Below are 23869 nucleotides of genomic sequence, written 5' to 3'. Positions count from 1 at the left end.
AACCACTTGCCGACCAGTGCACGACGATGTACGTCGACAGAATGGCACGGGCAGGCAAATGGGCGTACATGTACGTCCCTTTAAATTTGTCGCCCTGCCGTCGGGAGCGCGCCGCCGGCGGCGCGCTCCCGCGCTGGTTGGGACCCCCGTGAGTCCAGTCGCGGGACCCGCGGACTCGATCGCCACGGGCATCCCCGCGATCGTCTCACGGAGCGGCCAAATGAAGAAATGCCGTTGTAAACAGCATTTCTTCATTCTGCCTAGCAACTAGTGACGCTGATCTCTGCTCCATGTGATTGGAGCAGAGATCAGTGTTCACTAAATGAAAGCTCAACCCCCCCACAGTTAGTAACACACCCCTAGGAACACTTAACCCCTACACTGCCACCCACTGGTTAACCCCTTCACTGCCAGTGTCATTTACACAGGAATCACTGCATTTGTATAGCAGTGATTACTGTATAAATGCCAATGGTCCCAAAAATGTGTCAAAAACGTCCGATGGGTCCCCCACAATGTCGCAGTCACAAAAAAAAAAACGCTGATCGCCGCCATTACTAGTAAAAAAAAATAATAAAAAATTATTAATAAAAATGCTATAAAACTATCCCTATTTTGTAAACGCTATAACTTTTGCGCCAAGCAATCAATAATCGCTTATTGCGATTTTTTTTACCAAAAATATGTAGAAGAATACGTATCGGCCTAAACTGAGGGAAAAAAATGTTTTTTTATATATTTTTGGGGGATATTTATTATAACAAAAAGTAAAAAATAATGCGTTTTTTTCAAAATTGTCGCTCTATTTTTGTTTATAGCGCAAAAAATAAAAACCGCAGGGGTGATCAAATACCACCAAAAGAAAGCTCTATATGTGGGAAAAAAAGGACGTCAATTTTGTTTGGGAGCCACGTCGCATGACCGCGCAATTGTCAGTTAAAGCGACGCAGTGCCGAATCGCAAAAAGTGGTCTGGTCTTTGACCAGCAAATTGGTCCGGTCTGAAAGTGGTTAAAGCATGTTATACAGCACAGTGCTTGTGCTGTGTGATTTGGCCCCCTGCAACACCTGTAATACCTGGTTGATCCTGCTAGTTTCTGCCCTCCCCCCTGAAAATGGACCACGGTGCATCATGGCATCTGAGCTCGACACTGTGCTCAGTTTACGTGCCTCCGTCATCCGCAGCCTGCTATCTGCAGCTTTCCTCTCTGCTCCTGTGTCCTCCTCCCCCATCCCAAGAATTTTAGAAAATGGCATATACATCAAGTAATCCTAGCAGAGGGGCTGGCATTGGCTGTTTGCACTGCCTTAACAAACACTTTAAGTCAGAAAAGGACACAATTATTGAGAGGACAGTAACAGAATACTACGGATTGAAAAAAAAACAAAAAAACTGTTCATAACCTTTTTGTGCCAAGTGCCTGAGACATACATCACTTCTGCATTGTTCAAGAAAAAAAAAAAAATGTGGTACTTCCTGATCATTGTTTATAATAAGAAAAGAAATTGATTTCTACAATACAGTAATCATGGCATTCCTTTATAATTACTAAATATAGCCAGATGCACAGATCTCCTGTGATAAACACATTTGCACAGAATAGAGGTATAATAAATGTTTGTTGTCTGAATGATTCGTCCTCTTCTAAGCCTTATCTTTACTTTTTAATTTCAATCTCCAATGCCTCAGTGAAAAGTGTCAAGTTTTCAGGAGCTGTGTCTTACTGATGGTATAATCACTGTACATCCTGGGTGAGTGAGAAGGCTGCACATAGCTATAAAGTACAGAGATCATTAGCACATACAGTTGTGTGCGGAAAGCTGGGTCTCTGTTAGGCTGAGAAGCATTGCTCCATTTGCGGTAAATTGCACAGATACAAACACATGAATCAACTGCTCCAACAAACCAACAGGTATAAAACACACTGTATAGGCCACAGATTTTAGCAAGTCACTTCTCAAGCCACGTGCCATTCTCAGAAAACATCTAGCTGATGTTAAGAATAATAGGCTAAATACATTGCTGAAGCAACTCTACTCGTAAAAAATGGCTGGGCTGAATAAGAAGGTTAAAGCTTTTCACCAAAAAAAAAAAAAAAAAAAAAAAAAAAAGCTCTCAGCAGCACCGTTTTCACAGATCTATGCCTTGCATGTTGTCAGACAAAACCCCAGGTAAATAATAAGCCTTGTAGCAAACAATTTATAGGTTATTTAAATTGAATTAAAGTGTAAGTTCACCTACACAGAAAATCTGAAAGGTGAACTTACACTGGACGCTTTCCCCATCGCACCTGGTCCCGTGGCTTTCTCTCCTCTTTGCCCGTGGTGACAGGATGGGCTATGTGGGCTCTGATGTGATGGAGCCAACCAATTAAAATGCTCCACAACGTACCTCCTGATGAGGTAAGTTTTGGAGAGTAAATCAAGGGGATTTCTAAGTCCCGGACCAGTGAGGCGGCTATACGAGGTCTCATAGCGGGTGATCACCGTGCTCCAGGTCAGTGGGACTGTGTGGGTGAGGAGGGGGTCCTGTGTAAGTTCACCGTACAGATTTTTCTGTAAAGGTGAACTTACCTTTTAAGTGAATTAAAGCGTACTTCTGAAAACAAAAATGGAACAGAAAACACTGCTTCCACCATCGCAGTATACCAGCTCAACACTAATTCTACATTTAAAAATTTTATTCACTTTTTGTGGTTTTCTTTTTTTTTTTTATGCTTTAAGATGCATTTCTGCATTCATTTATATATGTGCTTTTTAGCAATGGAATCTGCTAGCTTCATTCTGGAAGTCGGCAGAACTACATAGGAGTTAAAGGTGCGACACTGGTGTATTATTAGTATACACAATTTATATAGCGCCAACGAGTTACGCAGAGCTTCACAATGTAAGGGGGGGGGGGGGGCAGCACAATTACAGTACAGTTCAATACAGAAGGGACAGGAGGGCCCTGTTGATAGGGCTTACATTCTAAAAGAGGGGGTGGTGGTACAAAAGGTAATAGATGCAGGGAATGATTTCATGGGGTTGGTGTATCCCATATGGATGTTATAGGACAGTCCTGCAGCAATATAAGGACTGAATTTCAACTACCAGGTACTGAATTCATTTCAGTGAAACTAACTAAAAAAAAAAAAAATCAAAGCTTATACAAGGCTTTTAGTTAAGCTCAAGTTATTTTTTAGAAACCTTGCAAATGCATCCTGCATTTTCAAAGCAAGCCATTTTAAAACAATCCAATGAACATGCATAACTAGAATTGTTCCTAAAGCCATGTGACCGACACAGGCACCGACACGGCTTCCAGCAAAGAAATGAGATGCAGATTTACACATCTATCTAAATGTAGCATACACTTGCAATACTTCTGTTGGCTTGTGTTTTTATCAGGCTCATTTTAACATTCTACTGGATTTTACAATGATTATGATAATGTAAACTGGTTAGATTACTAAAGCTGATGTGCAGGGGATGTCCTGCCCTGACAGTGCTGAAAAATGCTTAACTGATAAGAAAAAAAAGCAGAGGACGACAGTGTGAAGAACAAGTCGATATAACGCTGCCATGAAAGCATTTGATAAACATTATTAGTCTATTACTCACCTGGCCTCATCATTCATTGTGCTGTGACCAATGGGAGCCATGAAGCTTACCAGTTTGCTATGTACATGATACCTATTAAAAAAAATAAAAATAAAAATAAGTGTTCCCTTTAAAACAAAACCATTGCACTGTGACACATTTGAACTATTTTCAATAATAAAATATGGAGACATATAAAGTCATAGGAAAATGTAATGGATTGTAGCCTTAGGAGTTTATGTGAAATCTCCATTAATACCTGTACAATATTGTAATTAGAAATATATTTCCATTAGATTTAAATATATATGTAAAGTATTGAGTGTTGTGTTGGTGTTACTGTAATTGGTTCAACTTCAAAGCTTGGCCTTTTGTTTTCCCTGATAACATCTCACCTGGGAAGTAAACAACAGCTTTCGTTGACTCATCCAATCAGGCTGTTCCCAATATACATTGACTAGGTACAGTGACCAATTAGGGAGAATTATATTAGCCAACTACAGAAAGTAGGGGGGGGGGGGGATATAATGCTTTGTGAGCAAGCCAAGTCACTCTGGTGTGGGAGCACACGGCAGTCACCATGGGCTGACCTGAAGTTAACAGGTAATCTAACTCTGAACTTGCACCTTATATTGTATTGTAAATATGGTTCTGTGAGTAATTTGTAAATATCATGTAAGCCAGGGGACCTACACTGTATATTGTGATGTAAATACTGTCTGGTGTGTAATTTGTATATATTATGTAACCCTATAAATAAATGTGTATTGCTGATAGAACTACCTCTTTTGTACAAGATCTCTCAGATCTAGATATGTATATGTCCATACTACCACAATGATTGAGGTGTATGCACATAATCCTAAATACTAGTCAACAAATGGCGACCGACGAAGGGACAGGAAAAATTGGTGGTCTCTTTCAGCAGTATCTCAAGGGGTTGCAATATCTACAAAAGGCACACTATGAAAGGGTTTTTCATCTGAAGGCTAAAAAGTAACATTGGGTCCTCTATGTGCTCAATATAGAAATGGGCTATAAAAAATAGCTGTGTTGTACAGTGTGTAATTATTAGGAAGCCAACTGTTAGTATACTAAGGAACACATCATTTATGCTAAAAGCTAAATATATTATAGAATTTGTACATGAAGAGTCCAGATACATTAGAAAGAGATGAAAAGAGCTGTTGCCCAATGTTTCTATGCATGAAGATTCAGTCTATTTAAAAAAAAAAAAAAGGTTTGAAAGATGATTCCTGCAGTTGATGAAGTGCATGTAACAGGAATTGAGAGTACAGCACAAAAGATGGATAGGGAGGACAGACAGTCTTTAGAAAATGTGCTACTTGTAGCTAACAATATTGGCAAACTATTGCCAGGAGTGCACATAACATTTCATGCAGATAATGTCTTGCAACGATGTAAATTACTGGGAGTTGCCAACTCCAGAGATCAGGTTAAAGTTTTACTATTAACAGTTAACTTAGACACATGGTCTTCCTTACCAGACCATGTTAAAGAAGGAAGAGCAGATTACAATGAAACTGTAGATGAACTGCTAAAAATATTATATCCCTTTGACCTAGGCTTAATAGCAGCGTTTAGAACAAAACAGGAAAATAATGAGAATCCACTTCTTTATGCAAACAGGCTATGGTCAGCTTACTATGTAGGCAAACGGAGAAATGTAAACAGAGAGGACCCAGAGTACAAAACCCTCCTAATATCTAATGCCCATCCAAAATTTAAAATTCAATGTGGATTTTTTATAAATCCTCTTAAAGATTCATATCAAAGTATCATGGATTGTATGCACAATTATTTTCATGTAGCCAGAAGGTCTAATTCTGTGAAATCAAAGATTTATCACCAGCGTACAAACAAAAATACCTATTTAGCAAGTCACACTACAGGAGAATTGGCCACCTTTTCAAACAGAAAGAGACATCATTACAATTACAATGCCTCCAAAGATAATATCTATAGGCATGGCTCCACAGTTACTAGTCAAAGGCAAATAGCCTCATGCTCCCCTTTGAATGTAAATACCATGGAAAGCGATCTCAGATTACAGCACAGGAGATCAGTTCTGAAAGAACTTACGTTAATAACCACAATTACGTCTCTTGAAAATGAGATTAAGCTACTGAAGGCACATATTCATAATTGGGAAAATACCAATAAAATAATGGAAACATCACAACATGTTCTTAAGGAAAAATATGAAGCATGCCATGCAGATGTGGTACAGTGTAATAAAGAACTAAAAGAAATAAAACAATCTTTTGATCAAATTGTTAAGACCCCACAGAAAACCGTCTATTCCATTCAAACAGAAAATACAGGAGGGAGGCCCAATCTATCTATATTATCTGCTAGGACTTCCCCTTACGGGGAACAAAACTTAAATATAAGCAATGTAGAAACAGTGAAAGAAGTACCAGATCTAATGTGTCATTCAGATGTCTATGATCTGAGTAATTTATTTTCACCAGATCCAAGTGCGGATGTCAGTGAACATATAACAATGTAAATATGTAAATGTAACAATGTGGTAGTGTTTGCTTTCTTTGTGCCAACGAAAGGGAAAAGGGTAATAACTTTTGTATAAGTTATATTTTCCAGGTGCAGGGAGCTCATGAAAAAGTATTTACATGTTAAGCAGGTGTATCAATATAGATGTATATACATAAATACATACACCTAAGGTAATGTATATTAGGCTAGATATTCAAACATGGTTATTAGTAATATAGGTGTTTATCTTCCCCAAAGGATCAGAAGACTGCCATAAATATTCAAAGGTATAGGGTACAAGTGTTGCTTAGTACAGAATCTTACTCTTGCTTCAGTTTATTTTTATTTTTTGTTCTTGGTTGTTGTTTTTTTTTTTTTTTTCTCTCTCTCCCGTTTGCAGAAACACATAACAATTAATTTGCAATTACCAAGGTGCTATCCAGGATGTATGGGATGCAATTGAAATGAATGTGTATGTTTGAGTGATGGAATGCATGGGTATGAACTGTCCATGTGTAAACAAAGATATTTTTCTTTTTTGTACTTAACATTGCTTTATGACCATAAATAAGTGTGATCACACTAATGCGCATGCGTTGTACTGTTTATGATTATTTTATAATTTTTTTTTTCATTGGAAATGAGCTCAATACTGGTACCAGTTTAAATTTATAATTTTTTTACAAGTTCAAATGTACTTGCGAATAAATAACCTATGCACAAATATTAAATCTCAATCCTTATAACTATGAGGAACTGTAGGGATGTTGTGTATAACTTTGTTTTCTCCTTTCCTGTGGTTTAGAGTGAAGGTTCTTTCACTCTGACACTCGGAAACTACCACGATACATTACTTTGCACCTTGTGGCATCTTATGGATTCAGTAGGTCTTGTGTTTTGTTTTGTTTTTCCTTCCAAATTAACTCATGTGATGCTAATATGTGTGAAGGTTATAGATCTACATGTTGTCGTTTAGAATTTAAGTATTTACAAACCCTCCCAGTTTTTCCATAATTTTTGGTCTGTCCGAGTATAGATATGGGGGTGGGTCCTGGACATTATTGACTGTACTTACGGTTAATGGACCCATTACCTTGGCTGGAAGTCTGTTCCAAGCACCCACTACTATTGTAGACCATTATGAACCTCTCAGAGAGGTACAGTGAGGTGTTATTAATGATTTTTAAGTTTTGTATTTTAGGGTAATTGCCCAAACAAGGATGGATGATTGGACGCAGATGGGGCAAAGTATTGTGAAACACAGATGAGGACCTTAAAACAATTTTATGTTGGTTTTAAGGAGAAGCCTTGAATGGAATTAATTACAGTCAGGCCTTACTAAATTCTAACTTCTTTAGGGCGGTCTGTTTCAATAAACAGAGGTCCTGCTCTCTCTAATACAAATTTTTGTGGCCTGCTTGACTTGCAAATTGTTTTGCACTAAGAGTCAATTAATATGTTAATCACCACCGAGAGAGGGTGTTGCGCAATGTTTGAAAGCAGATTCAATCATTTTGTTTAACACAATTACAGATTCAAGGCTCTTTAACAAATTAAAGGTTGAGGCAGCATTCAATCTGAATAGTTTTTTTCTTTATTGTTTTTTTTCTCCTTCAACTTTTTCTCTTAAAGAAAACTATTTTTTTTTTTCTTTACTTCCTATATCACCTTATTTTAATTTTTTTGGGTGATTCTTCAGTTTGGCTTGCCTATGGTGAAATAAAAAAAAAAAAAAAGAGGGGAGTATGGGGAACATTATATGGAGAACATTTAAAGCAATTACAAATGTTGATATAGAATATTAAAAGCTTCCCTTTAGCATTTTGGGGATGGGGCGAGTATCCAACAGTTTTTGTTTTTCTCTTATGACATTGGATAATTGTTTTATATAATTTTAGGTCATTGTAGCTATTATCATGACAATAGTAACATAAGGCTTTAGCAACAGCCATGTGACTATTTTCTGTGTATATGTGACATACAATCCTCTCTACAGTTCTAATGTTGGGCAGTCATCAGATGTGGTCATTGATATATATTTTTCTTTTTCATTTCTTTCTTTTTGTGCCATAATAAGTTCAAAGAGCATTGCGTCAATATCATATAGATATACTGGGACTGGTGAGACTCATAGTGATTGGCAAATAGCAGGGAGTATAGTACATTTGTACTTAAGAGTATTTTATTTAGATTTTTCCAGAAGCCACTAGTGACTGGTGACATCACACCTATCTGTATTCTGAAATCCAGTCATGTTTGTCTGCGTAGGCGACACTGCCTAATCTGCAATGAGAACTCTTAAAGTGATGACCTCTTCCGTAGCCTGCTAAAGGCAGGGCTCGTGCAGTAGCTACACATGGTAGCCAAGGACGGTGCCCAAGGTTTGGGACCAGCACTGAACATAGCTTCAGTAACAGGAGTTAGTGGTGAGTTGCGATGGCAACAAGAACCCCCTGCACACTTGAAGGGTCATACACAGACACACAGTGGTATACAGCAGAAGTTACTTGCAGGCATATGACCACGGAGGAAGAAAGATGGGGGATGGAAATCAGACACCTGGCTGAAGGGCGTTACCAAATTGTTACACATGTCACTAAGAAAGGGGTCGCAGTAGTATGTCGCAGTATATCTATGGTAATTCTAATAAAAGGTCCTAACTGCTCAGACTTACCAGACGAGCATTAATTTGAATGCATGTGTCTCAAATGTACTTGTGGTGTTCTTTCTCTACCTCTGTCCACATTAACAAAGTATAATCTTAGCCGGGAAAGCTGATCCAAAGGCCATCCAACGGGAATCACCATGGGAGGCTGTCCCAGAAGCAAGGGCAACATGACCAGATTGACATTATTGACTTTCGCACTATCATTATTGGACGGTTGAGAACAAGGATCCTCATGTTTTTTTTTATGCCTCTTGTTTTTTTTATTGTGTTTTGTATCCTATGATTTTTATTATGGACTTATTACATTCAGAACAAGTGAGGACTACCGATACTGGGATCCAGAAATGTGAACTGTAGAGATGGGGAGTTTAAAAGTTTTTTTTTCTTCTCAAAGAGTTTTATTTCATGTCAGAGGGCAAAGCCAAACGTTCAAAATATTAAAGAAGATTGCACATAAACCATTATTCTATGTGTGGCCGAGTCTCATATTCTCAACTGGCCACAAGGGGCCATCTGTAGCCTTAGGAGTTTATGTGAAATCTCCATTAATACCTGTACAATATTGTAATTAGAAATATATTTCCATTAGATTTAAATATATATGTAAAGTATTGAGTGTTGTGTTGGTGTTACTGTAATTGGTTCAACTTCAAAGCTTGGCCTTTTGTTTTCCCTGATAACATCTCACCTGGGAAGTAAACAACAGCTTTCGTTGACTCATCCAATCAGGCTGTTCCCAATATACATTGACTAGGTACAGTGACCAATTAGGGAGAATTATATTAGCCAACTACAGAAAGTAGGGGGGGGGGGGGGATATAATGCTTTGTGAGCAAGCCAAGTCACTCTGGTGTGGGAGCACACGGCAGTCACCATGGGCTGACCTGAAGTTAACAGGTAATCTAACTCTGAACTTGCACCTTATATTGTATTGTAAATATGGTTCTGTGAGTAATTTGTAAATATCATGTAAGCCAGGGGACCTACACTGTATATTGTGATGTAAATACTGTCTGGTGTGTAATTTGTATATATTATGTAACCCTATAAATAAATGTGTATTGCTGATAGAACTACCTCTTTTGTACAAGATCTCTCAGATCTAGATATGTATATGTCCATACTACCACAATGATTGAGGTGTATGCACATAATCCTAAATACTAGTCAACAGGATTTACAAGTTAGGAGCCAGGTCCGTAACGTCGATCTGGCCTGACATGGAGATGAGTGAGGGGAAGATAGTGCGGGGCCCCCCCCCCCCCCCCCCCCCACCTGTCTCCAAGTCATTGCCCATAGCTCTTAGAGGGACATTTTATTTATTTATTTGCAAATGACAATTTTTTTAAATTGCATTTTAGTGTAAATATGAGATGTGAGGTCTCTCTGACCCCAGATCTAATATTTAAGAGGACCTGTCATGCTATTTTCTATTACAAGGGATTTTTACATTCCTTGTAATAGGAATAAAAGGGACACATTTTTTTTTTTTTTTTTTAAAGAACAGTGAAAAAAATCAAAATAAAAGTTAAAATAATAATAAAAAAAAATTTTTTAAACGCGCCCTGGCCCGTCCGCATATGAAAGCAGTGTTCAAACCACACGTGAGGTATCGCCGTGATCGGTAGAGCGAGAGCAATAATTCTAGCCCTAGACCTCCTCTAACTCAAAACGTGCAACCTGTAGAATTTTTTTAAACGCCGCCTATGGAGATTTTAAAGGGTAAAGGTTTGTCGCCATTCCATGAGCGGGCGTAATTTTGAAGCATGACATGTTGGGTATCAATTTACTCGGCGTAACATTATCTTTCACAATATAAAAAAAAAAATTAGCTAACTTTACTATTGTCTTATTTTTTTTTATTAAATAAATATTTTTTCCCCAAAAAAGTGCGCTTGTAAGTCCGCTGCGCAAAAATGGTGCAAGACAGTATTGTAACGACCATTTTATTCTCTAGGGTGTTAGAATAAAAAATATATATAATGTTTAGGGGTCCTAAATTAAGGGAAGGAGATAGGCAGGCAATGAAAAGAGGCAGGGGAAGCTACATTAGCAAAGCTGGTTGTCATACCGACGGCCACCACAAGAGGGCATCAGATTCCATTAGGAATCCTAGGACCGCAGAAGGCCTCAATTACCGGCCGCCCGTGGAACGGCCCGACGCGATCACGCCGGGGGGCTCCACGGAGACAGGATACCCCCAGCTGTGCTGCCCCAGGCACCAGGTCGTTAATTCTAGTCGCAAATGAGACCTGGCGCCCGGGATTTGTCGAGCCCTGATCTATTGGCACATTAACACATTGCACCACAATATAAAAATAATGTACTGCACACCAATACAAATAAAAATAGCAAAATAAACGTATTGAGATGCAATAAATATACACTATTATGTACATAAAAGATGTTCCCTTCTGAAAAAATAAAAATATATAATACAAATTCCAGTGATTTATATTTCACAAAAGTGAGTACACCCCTCACATTTTTTGTAAATATTTTATTCCATCTTTTCATGTGACAACACTGAAGAAAGTACACGTTGCTACTAGGGGTGCACCGAATGGGTTTTTTGGTGCCGAAACCGATACCGAAAATGAAAAATACACTAGGCCGAAAACCGAAACCGATACCGAAACAGCACCGATACCGAAAATGACTGTTTTTAAAAAATATTTTCATACAGCAGATGGTCAGAGACTGGGGACATATTACAGGAGATGGTCAGAGACTGCAGGCATGGTACAGGAGATGGTCAGAGACTGCAGGCATGGTACAGGAGATGGTCAGAGACTGCAGGCATGGTACAGGAGATGGTCAGAGACTGCAGGCATGGTACAGGAGATGGTCAGAGACTGCAGGCATGGTACAGGAGATGGTCAGAGACTGCAGGCATGGTACAGGAGATGGTCAGAGACTGCAGGCATGGTACAGGAGATGGTCAGAGACTGCAGGCATGGTACAGGAGATGGTCAGAGACTGCAGGCATGGTACAGGAGATGGTCAGAGACTGCAGGCATGGTACAGGAGATGGTCAGAGACTGCAGGCATGGTACAGGAGATGGTCTGAGACTGCAGGCATGGTACAGGAGATGGTCTGAGACTGCAGGCATGGTACAGGAGATGGTCAGAGACTGCGGACATGGTACAGGAGATGGTCAGAGACTGCGGACATGGTACAGGAGATGGTCAGAGACTGCGGACATGGTACAGGAGAGATCAAAGCAGCCTCACCAGTTCCCCTCAGATGCAGCCTGCCTGATAAAAATACATGCACAGTGTTTTCCATGTATTCCAATGGCTTTAGTTCACACCATGCAGTCAGTTTCTGGTGCAGAAACTGACTGCATGGTGTGAACTAGAGCCATTGGAATACATGGAAAACACTGTGCATGCATTTTGTGCAAAAAAAAAAAGCACACGGAACTGCATCTGGTGTGAACTGGCCCCCCAAGCAAGCTACCTGGTTCCGTTCCAACAGACTTCTATTGGGAATACTCATATCGTTACCTCTACTAGCAATAACTTAACCCTTCCCCATTCTATCACATGGTGATAAAAACCTAGCTGGGTCAAAATCAAGATTATTATTTTTTTTTATATGGCAAATAAAGGGAGTACAGCCTTTGTCCTGTGACCTGGTTTATATAGCATGGCTACATTCACACAAGTGGCCAGAGGTAGATAGTTTCAGACTTGTACTTTATTTTTATTTTTTTGGGCCAGTTTGATATATGCAGTAAGCAGCATGTTGCATCAAGTACCAATGTGGTCTCTGTAATCAATTTGATTAGTTCTATTACTTTGTCCTAAAAAGGGATGATTAAGGCACACTGCCACCAAATATGTATTAAGGATCCAATGTAACACATGCATCTCCACTTACCCATGCCCGGATCAGTGCGGTGTTTTCCGTGTGTCACGGAGCTGTGCATTGAATTTCCCGGGCGGATGCAGTAACAATGTCCCGCCTCCTGTAATATCGTCACGCTGATTCAATGTCCCGCCATTGGATCAGTGTACCGTCTGTCACAGGAGGCGGGACATTGTTACTGCAGCCGCCCGGGAAATTCAATGCACAGCTCGGTGACACACGGAGATGACCGCACTGTCGGGCAGGAGGAAAGGAGGAGGGAGGAAAGGAGGAGGGAGGAAAGGAGGACGAGCCAGGAAAACACCCGTGCAATGGGCGGCACCAGGGGGCGGAGCCCCGCAAGGCCCCGCCCCCATTTTCAGCCCCATTATCTGCAAGATTTTCCTTTCGGCAATTTGCCGAAAACACAATTTTCGGCCGATATGTTTCGGTGGCCGAAATTTCGGTGCATCCCTAGTTGCTACAATGTAAAGTAGTGAGTGTACAGCTTGTATAACAGTGTAAATTTTCTGTTCCCTCAAAATAACTCAACACAGCTATTAATGTCTAAATGGCTGGCAACAAAAGTGAGTACACCCCTAAGTGAAAATGTCCAAATTGGGCCCATCTAGCCATTTTCCCTCCCGGGTGTCATGTGAGTCATTAGTGTTACAAGGTCTCAAGTGTGAACGAGAAGCAGGTATGTTTAATTTGGTGTTATCGCTCTCACTCTTTTATACTGGTCACTGGAAGTTCAACATGGCACACAAAGTACTCTGAGGAGAGCTCTGTGATGTCATCATGGATGAGTGGAAGAGGACTCCAGTGGCAACCTGTGAAGCTCTGGTGAACTCCATGCCCAAGAGGCTTAAGTGCAGTGCTAGAAAATAATGGTGGCCACACAAAATATTGACACTTTGGGTCTAATTTGGACGTTTTAATTTAGGGGCATATTCACTTTTGTTGCCAGCGGTTTAGACATTAATAGCTGTGTGTTGAGTTATTTTGAAGGGACAGCAAATTTACACTGTTATACAAGCGGTACACTCATTTCTTCAGTGTTGTCACATGAAAAGATATAATAAAATAAAAATAAAAATGTGAGGGGTGTACTCACTTTTGTGAGATACTGTGTGACTGTGTGTGTGTGTGTGACTGTGTGTGTGTGACTGTGTGTGTGTGACTGTGTGTGTGTGACTGTGTGTGTGTGACTGTGTGTGTGTGACTGTGTGTGTGTGACTGTGTGTGTGTGTACACAAACACACAAAAAGAATAATTAAAAACCTGCATTCCTATAAATCATTCATGAAAACAATTGTTCAGTAGGCTGCAGGGGATACTAAAAACATTTGCTGTGATATGCTGCATACTATTGTCGACTTGGCACAGCTGCTGCGAGTACCACGTTTTATATTGATGATAGCCCTTCACCTTGCCTCCTTTTCACAGAATACAAGGCATGATCACAGTCTTCCCTTGTCCAATCACAGTATGCCTTGTATTTTGTGACAAATACAGAAGTTGCACTATGGATGCATAATCCCACAACTATGTTTTATAAAAAAAATGGATTTATGCTTTGTTCTTTGACTGTAAGCATCTCAAGTTGGCTTGTTTGTAACAACTTTTTTCATGTCGAAAAAATAAATAAAAACATTGAAATGGAAATGTATATAAGAAATTTTCAGAATGGAGGAGCGCGTGACCAGCTATCGTTACTGTATGAATGGAGGAATTCAGAGCAGCTGGGTTGGAAGATCAAAGCTGACAGCGGGATACGGCATAAGGAAACTAAGGCCAGCAGCGCTCTGGAGCTATACCAGGATTTAGAGAACTGGACCCAGCAAATATAAAAAAATATATATTTTTTTCCCCTCAGTTCCCACTTTAAAAAGGATAAATTCACCCTTTGCAAAAAATAAAGGCACATCTTTTTGGAGGTAAAAAAAAATGTTTTTTCATTTTTTGTTTTCACTGCAGTCTGTAAGACATTGCACCTGCAAACAACAGATCAAGGGCGCAAAGCCTGGACCCCTGCAAACACTCAAGCTGCCTGCCAGTATTGCAAGACTAAAATGTAGTAAAAGTGGAAAAGCTCTTTGTCTATTTGCTTTGGATGTACAACTGAAAAAAAAATAATGGATTTTTGACTTGCCAATACAATCAGTTTCCTGGAGTACAGTACAGGACACTGGCTTCTTTAAATCATTATGACTGGGTTATATGCAGCTTCCCATATCTACAGAATATGGGATTTATGGAAACTGGCAAAAAAAGGAAGGCTGCAGGGACATGCCAATATATAATCCCTCCCACTCCCAGCTAAACTTAGTTTTGTAGAAGAAGGGAGGGTCCTGTGTCCTATATCATACTCCAGAAAATAGATTTTTACCAGTAAGTAAAAAATACAATTTTTCTGACTGTACAGTACTGGGCACAGACTTTAATTCATTATAAGTAGGACATTCAAAAAGAAATCCAACTCATGAGTGGGTAACACAGCAAATAATGCCAGCAGACCCTAAAAATAGGTCAAGAAGGGCTCAACAGTCAGAACAGCTTGTAGAACCTTCTACCCAAAACAAACATGTTAACAGAAGCCCAAGTGGCACCCTTCCAAATATGAGAAATAGAAGCTGGATGCTGAAAAACCCATAAAGCACCAACATCTCTTGTAGAGAGCGAGTGTGTTAACATGGAATGAAGAAACCCTTTCCTTTACACTACAGGTTCTAATATCTTGTTGGATCGAGAGGCAGGAAGACCCTTGCAGGAACCTTCAAGAAGCACAAAGAGGGAACCAGATTTGTAAAAGTGGAAGTAGAGAGGGAAACTCTTCCAGCAGACCATATTTAGACAGTGGAGAGAGATTTCCCTTGAGTGCTTTGGAGCTGGAGATATTGAACGAAGGACGATGTCCTGATTAAAGTGGAAGTAAACCCATCCATAAAACAGTTTCATTTCTGGCACGTGTCAGAAAGGTAACATTCCCATTACATAGTAAGGTTGAATAAAGACACCAGTCCATCCAGTTCAACCTGAGTGAGTGTGCACGTCTACAATTATCCCTATACATTGGATCTCATTAAGATGCTCATCTACTATATTATTATTTTAAGGTACCCATATAGCGCCATCAATTTACACATACATTGCACACTCACATCAGTCCCAACCCTCAAGGAGCCCACAATCCAAGGTCCCCAACCAACATTCATACACCAGGGCCAATTTTGGACAGAAGCCAATAAACCTACCAGCATGTCTTTGGAGAGTGGGAGGAAACCAGAGTACCCAGAGGAAACCCACGCAGTGCTACTACTGCTAGGTGAGAGTGCTAATCTCTACACCACTGTGCCGTTCTCTCAAACAAACTGTCAAACCATCCAAAGGCTGGTGTCATAACTGATCACATGTGCAGCATCATGGCAGTTGTAAAAAATGTCCTCTTCCTTTGCTGAAAAGGATGGGGGGGGGGGGGCTTACTTACACTTTAAGGTGGTGGACAGGAATAACTTTTGGGAGAAAGACAACTTTGTTCTTGTGCAACACTGAAAAAAAGCTCCTTACCAGAGAAGGCTGCCAATACAGAGATTCTGCTCAGATGTCACAGCCACCAGAAAGGCCACCTTATATTTGTTATTATTCAAAGGATGGCTTCTGAAGAGCCGAGAAAATCAGTTTGGGATCCCAAGGGAGCACTGGGGAAGAAACAGGGGGAGAAATGTGCTACTCCCTGAACACTAGTCTTAACTAGAGAGAGGCCAAAGGTCTCTTAAATGGAATGCCCAAGACTGGTTTTTGTCCCTTAATGCTACTTAATGCCATATGTTGGAGGAAGGACAGAACACATGTAAAAGAGTACTTTCTAGGATGAAAGTTCCTTGCCTTGCACCAATCAAAGCAGGTCTACCAGATGCAATGCTGGACTTTAGACGTCAACTTCTCAGACTTCAAGGAGGTAGGAATGATGGAATCTTTTCCTTGGGACAGTGGCTTCAACAACCATGCCATTAAAAGTCCAACTGACTATGAACAGAGGGATCCCTAAGAATGGAACTGGGAGTCTGGGCCACAGACACAACTGTGCGTTCCCCAGCAGGACCCCCCATGGCATAGTGTTAAGGAGAGCATCTAATCTCTCATCTCTTCTGTCCTCCACATGGTCTTGTTAAGGCAAGAAAATGCCAGATTACCCACAAGAAAACCTCCATCCTATAAAAGGAAACCTTCATAAAAGAAGGATATTGTTGGGTGAAAGGTTTAAGAGGAGAAAAAAAAAATCTGAATTTTAGAGACTCCACACTGGATACATTTGGATAAACATACTCTGGCTACTTTAATGCTAAATACAAGCATACAGATTCAACAAAAACATAGAAACTAGTTTCCTTTAGTTTAAGAGAAATGTCTATAGCAGGTGATACGAGAAGATAACAGCCATCATCTACTACATAAAGTACAGCTGACACACTTCTAAGAACCCTTATAATGGATCTACACATTGGCAGAGCTTTATTACCTTCCAGCCGTAGTAAAATGCATGCATAATTTCATGGTGTTCTCTGCAGCTTTAACACTGAGTTCTAATGTGATGCCTGCTGTTTGTAAGTATTCATAAATCTTTTGCTATCAAGGATGAACCACATTTTAAGGCAACATGCTGATTTCTGCTGTAAAATTTACATTGTTGCATTCATCGCATTTCACCTGTACAAACCACTCACAATATATGTTTCTTTTGTCTGTACATACAAGCACTATGGAAAATAGATTTTAACACAGAAAAACATTACAACAGATGTATACCTCAAATAAAACTTTCTGGACTAATTCCACCTTAGCCAAACTGCTAACCTGTGAGAGGAAATAGCTGTATAATTTCATTAAGAAATATATATTATTTATATCACCAGATGCAACATTCTACAATGATGATTGGCTTTGGGAGTCATTTTTATCCCCACTCTCCAATGAAATCCACAGTGATAATTGTTCTGTGCAAGAAAAAAAACAAAAAAAAACACACCTCCCAAATGTATTCTACCATTTAGGTGACATAGGGTGCATTCCAACAGCTGCCAGCTTCATGTATTTATTGGGTGCATAAGCTTTCATCTACGCCTGCTGCTGATATCTGGTATTGCAGGTTGTCTATAAATACAAATTTAGAATAGCACTACAGGCGTAAGGAAATTGAAAGGAAACTTCACCTTTGTGAGAATAAAAATTTGCAAAAAATAATACTATAAACCTATACTATAAATCTATTCACTGCTTCATTCTCCAGCATTCACAGAGGAGATCTTTCTCCTCTGTGTGCCTGTTTATAAACTGGAGTAGATCGCTTCACCCTTGGAGGAGTGAAGTGATCTACAAACGCTTCTAACACTGGAGAACGGCCCCTGATACTGCAATCTCATGAGACTTTACGAGATTACAGTACTAGAAATTCACCGAAACACAGAGATGTCAGTTTATTAAGCAGTGATAAATTATCGCCACTCAATACAATGACACACGGTGTGATTAATGTTAGTAAAATAAAGAGTCCCCCTACATAATATATACATGTACACACACACACACACACACACACTATATATACACACTGTATATACACACACTAATATATATATATATATATATATTCTATAGATATATAGATATAGATTTATTATATACATACATATGACCGGGGGACATGGTTACAGGGTTGGAGGATCTGAATGAGGCATAAGGAAGTTAACCATCTTTCTCTTTCCTCCTCAGATCTCCCCCCCCCCCTCCCCCCGATTCACCACCTCTGAGTTGGTGAATCGGGGAGGGTGAATTCTGACACAGATCGCCAGTGAAGCGCTCAGATTGCAGCTTCATAAACTGGCCGTTACTGTGTCATTCAACGAGGATTCTCAGTGTGCGGAGATAATGGGCGGGAGAACATGTTCAAACACTTCTCCCCCGATTATCTCTGGTTCATAAACCGTTTATGGGCTGTGATCAGCGGCGATCCTCTGGATCACTGCTTAATAAAATGGACACCTATAGCATTTACTGTACAATTGCGACACAAGTCATATTGTATTTGAATGTTATATGCAAAGAATTTGCAACATTGGCAAAAAGAATTTGGGACTTTATATGAAGCGCAGCTAAGAAAATTAAAATTTAAATCACGGTAGTTTATTAGCTGCGCTTCATATAAAGTCCCAACATTCTTTTTGCCAATGTTGCAAATGCTTTGTATATAACAGGGATGGAGGTAGATGAATTTACCCATTCGTTACCTCATATAAAGTCCCACTAACCCTGCCCCCTCTGTATTTGAATGTTTTCCTTTTCAATCTGCAGTGCTGTAGTTTTTATGTAAAATGTAATGCAATGTGGCTACCTGGAGGTATATGTCCCGCAGAAATGTAATTTCCTGCTTATGTGATTGGCTTACTGGTTTTCCCCATAGTCTGCACTTAAATACAAATCAGATTGATCATCCCCTGCAACATGCCATTTTTGGTGAGATACTCTCAAAGAGAAATCACATCTAAAGCAATGAAGTCCCTGCAACTTTCCTCATTAGAGCCCTGCAGGAGCTTACTGACATTTTTAGAAGCACTCCTATACAGATTCACTCTCTACATGGACACAAACATATTCCTTCAGAACAACAAAAGGTAGGAAACTGTAACAAAGTTTGTTAAAATCTCTGCAATGTACATAGACCACCAAGAGGGGATTGGTTTTTTTTCCTCAAAAGTGGAGTTAATCTTTAAATGGCAACAACTCACCATTTAAAGAAAAAAAAAAAAAAAAAAAAAAGTACAGTTCAGCTCAAAGGCTGGGTTATTCATAGACCCTGGGTTATAGGCTGGTACCTTCAGGTGACTGTACAAAGCTTTGCTGGTCTCAACCCCCCAACAACCCCCCCCCCCTCCCAGTCATACCCCTATCCAACTCCATGAAACCTACTTGTTTTTTTTTTTTAGAGTAAGGCAGGCCATACATGGAGCAAATTTATTTCCTGCAACCACAGGTTGACAGAGGACTCCCTTCCGCCGAGCCATTGTATTCTCCCAGTGTGGGGGCAGTGGAAGACATCCCTACCAGGAGAAGTCAGTGGTTATTGCTAGCAGCTATACCAGCCGCTAGCGATAATCATATGTAAAATCCAGCAGTCTGGTTGTCCCCAAGTCGAGAGATCAATCAACTTGGTACATTTAGCCTGCCCATACATGGTTTGAATCTCAGCCAGTTCCTACTGAACTACTACGGACGGTCTAACACAGGAACACAGGGGAGGATGTTCTCTGTCCTGTACTCCCAAGATATGGAATTTACAGGTAATTCAAAATCCTAATTTTACAGTGTAGGACACAGGCTGGATATTCAGACCCTGGGATGTCCCCAAGTAATGAACAAGGCAAGCAGAACTGTGCTAACAGGCCCCACAATAATAAGGGTCAACAGACCCAACTCAGAGTGCTGCTGCAAGAAGCCTGCAGCCAAAAGCTGCTTCCGCCTTGCAGAAAAGAAGGTATGAACTGAAGACCAAGTGGAGGCCTTGCAAAGCTGGGAAACAAAGGCTCGATGTTGGAAAGCCCAGAAAATACCACTAATCTGCTGCAGTGAGCACATAAAAATGCAGGAAGTGTCTTATCCATTGGAGTGCAAGCTCTTGAGATGAGTTGTCTTATCCACCTGGCAACAGCGGATTTTGGAGGAGGATGTTCTTAATGAGGCCCTGATGAAAAGAGAGAATAGAGAGATAATCCATCTTTCTTATATAAGCTATAGCCTTTAACCACTTGTCTACTGGGCACTTTTACCCTATTCCTATCCAGACCAATTTTCAGCTTTCAGTGCTCATACTTTGAACAACTACTCAGTCAACACTGCATCCAAATGAAATAACTTTTTTTTTCCCCACACATTTTCTTTTGGTTGTATTTAATCAACGCTGGGTTTTAACTTATTGCACTATAAAAATTAAGAGACTTTTTTTATTCAAAACACCCACATTTTTCTTTATATATTTTGGACAATATTTATACTGCTCCATTGCTTTGGTAAAAATAACCTAAATCAGTGTATATTATTTGGTCTGTGTGAAAGTTAGAGTTGCAAGCTATGGTACCAATCACTGAAAATTGATTACACCTGATGTACTGGATGACCTGTCTCATTTCTTGACACTAATGGCCCATAAACACGATACGAATATCGTATGAAAACTGTCGTCTGAGGAAGAATCATACGATTTTCAGATCATACGCACACTACTTACGAGCCGATCATTACAGTCCATCCAATATTATTTGACCAGACAAGCATGAAGTTTCCTCATACGATACCAGATCGTACGATTTTCGTTTAGTCATTATAGTTGTCGTCCAAAAATACAATACAAATACATTACAACACATGACATCACTTCCGATTTTTTTTTTTTTCGGTCGTACGAGAATTTGTGACTTTAACAGTCGCAAGTAGAAATTGAATAGGTAAATAATCGAAAAAGGTTGTATGATCTGTCGTACGATAATGTGTACAGGCCATAAAAAGCCAAGACGGTAAAATACCCCCCAAATGGCCCCTTTTTGGAAAGCAGACATTCCAAGGTATTTCATAAGAGGCATGGTGAGTTACTTGAAGTTAAGGGGGAAAAAAAAAATTCCACAAAATTGTCATATGAAGAGGTTTTTTCTCACATGCATATTTGCAACTACACCCCACAGCACATTCTCCTACTTCTGAGTATGGCAATACCATGTATGAGACTTTTTCACAGCCTAAATAGAGAGGCCAACATGCAAGGAGCACCATCAGGTGTTCTAGGGACATAAAATACACATCGAATTTATGGACTACCTATTATACTTTTGAAGGCCCTGAAGTACCAGGACAATGGAACTACCCACAAGTTGGCCCCAACTTATATTCTATAAGGCATAGTGAGTCTTTTAAACAGGTCTTTTTTTTTTTTTTTTTTTACACAAAGTTTTTCATTTATAAGATATTTCTCACACATAGCAGGTACATACATGTGGTCAGCAACAGCCAAAGGAATCGTCTTGGCAAAGACATGGTTAGCACAGCCAAAATATTGGTGCTGGTAGTAGGCAGGAACATGGTCCATAATACAGGTAGAGGTGTGGTCAGTCGGCAACAGGCAGAAATATCAAGCTTAGGGCCTCAGTCAGATAATACCTGGGCACAGGGGTAAAGGCTTCTGCCACCAAAATCTCTCTGACGCCTCTGGTCTCCAGACCCTAATCCAGGAATTACAAAACCTGGACAAAAAACCCCAAATTAGTTTTCTTTATCTGGAAAAGCTATTTTGGAGCCCCTAACATATGTGAGACCATGGTGTTATCGTGAATCCGACTACTACAGTAGCAGGGCAAAAGATCAGTCCAAGTGGCAGGCAAAAAAACATGGTGGATTAACAGGCCAAGGTCAGTTCACATGGAAGGTAGACACGCAGTGGATAAACCAAGCAGATGGCAGGCAAAAGCATAGTCGATAAACAGGCCAGGGTCAGTTCAGGTGGAAAGCAGAAACGTGGTGGATCAACAATGCAGATAGCAGGCAGAGGCACAATCCATAAAAAGGCCAGGGTCAGTTAAGGTGGAAGACAGTGGCACGGTTGGTTGAGGCAGCAGGCGAATGGTCAGCACAGAAATTGAAAAGAGGAATTGGCAGGCTGTTAGAAATATGGGATAATATTTTAGTGATGCGTGAAAACATCAAAAGCAATCTCTGATGCATAGGCCAGGTTGGGAGTAACACTGGGGACAATAATAACTGGTGTCTCTTCTAACTCCCCATCTGCTGCATATGTGACCTCTTTTTTGGAGTCTCTGTCCTGCTTCTCTTGGTGAAATTCTCTGAGGGAAGTGATGCTCATGAAGTCTGCCAACATCAGAGAGAAGGTTTTCTGTAAAGATTATAATCTTTGGAATATGCTGTGTATGTCGGCTGCAGGCAAGGTGAATCTTATTAAAATAATTCTTATGCCCCAACTGTTATACATGTTGCACAACTCTCCAGTGGTGATCCCATTGAAGACCTTTAGGATAGTAAACTCAATATTCCGCGAGCTAATATGGAAAGACCGACACCCTAGGATTAAATTAGAGCATCTCCAACGCCCGAAGGGGGACGGTGGACTTGCGCTGCCGAACCCCTGGCTATACTATTTAGCCTCTCAACTACAACATTTTTATAGGCACTATGGTCCCGGAGGGTGACCACAATGGCAGAGTCCCCAGTGCTTCTGAGGTTATTATGTTGCACACAGTGGGTGGGAGATCTGTTCCAACCGCCTTGGAAGCCCTGGCCTTCGGCACCCCCCCCCCCCCCAAAAAGTTTCCCCACATATAATTTAATACAGAAAATATGGAACAAAACAAAGTATCTGCAGGGAGCAATGGGAATTAGTGAATATAGCCCTATATGGGCTAATGAGTCTTATCCTGAATTAGCAAAGCTACAGCACAAGGAGAGGTGGCAGAGGAGGGGGGTGTTTTATCTTACACAGATAGTCAGGAATGGTAAACGGTTACCCTTTGATACCCTGAGAGCAAGATATCAACTCCCGGCACATATGTACTTTTATTATATGCAACTTAGGCATGCCTTTCTAGCCCAATCAAAGGTTTCGGACTGGCAGCTGGAGGGACTGCCTCTTGTTTCCCAGCTTAAATCAGCCGAAAACTCGAAAGGATTTATCTCACAGAGTTACGCTACACTTTTAAGCAGATTTTAAGCAACCCCTGACGGTTAAAAGAAAATGGGAATTAGATGTGGGGCCCCTGGAAGATGAGCAATGGGAGGAAGTGTTGCAATCGTTGGCAGTATGCTCGCTGAATGTGATGCACAGACTTACACAATTGTACACCATACTGAGAATTTACTATACTCCCCATAGGCTACACTCTATGGGTCTCACACTGACACCGGTGTGTACCAGATGTGAAAGGGATCACGGGAGACTTAATACACATGTTGTGGCGATGCCCCAAACTTCATGTTTATTGGAGAGGGGTGACAGGCACCCTGAGCACGGTGTTTCGGGTGTCAGTCCCCTGGGATCCTCGGTGTTGCATTCTGAACTTGCTGGATGAGTTGGAGTGGGAATCACATACTAGAGAGGCTCTGACCAGGGCGCTCTTTGCTGCCCGCAAGTTGATAATGCTCCACTGGAAATCCGACTCACCTCCATCGGTCCGGGAGTGGACCACCACTGTTGGT

At 40.4% G+C, this 23869-nt stretch overlaps 1 protein-coding gene across 1 annotated transcript in view; it reads right to left on the bottom strand.

Annotated features, from left to right (window-relative positions):
- AATF (apoptosis antagonizing transcription factor) overlaps window positions 1–23869 on the bottom strand; it is a 218312-nt gene that overhangs the window by 48210 nt on the left and 146233 nt on the right. Inside the window, exon 11 of the mRNA XM_077481392.1 lies at window positions 3603–3674. Coding sequence (XP_077337518.1) covers window positions 3603–3674 — 72 coding nt within the window. The remainder of the gene's footprint in view (window positions 1–3602; window positions 3675–23869) is intronic.

This window comes from Lithobates pipiens, unplaced genomic scaffold, assembly GCF_037356315.1.
Source record: "Lithobates pipiens isolate NorthernLeopardFrog02 unplaced genomic scaffold, aLitPip1_a1.2 Scaffold_16, whole genome shotgun sequence".
Classification (NCBI taxonomy): Eukaryota; Metazoa; Chordata; class Amphibia; order Anura; family Ranidae; genus Lithobates; species Lithobates pipiens.
Note: the sequence above shows the minus strand (reverse complement) of the source record. Positions and strands in the feature narration are given on the sequence as shown.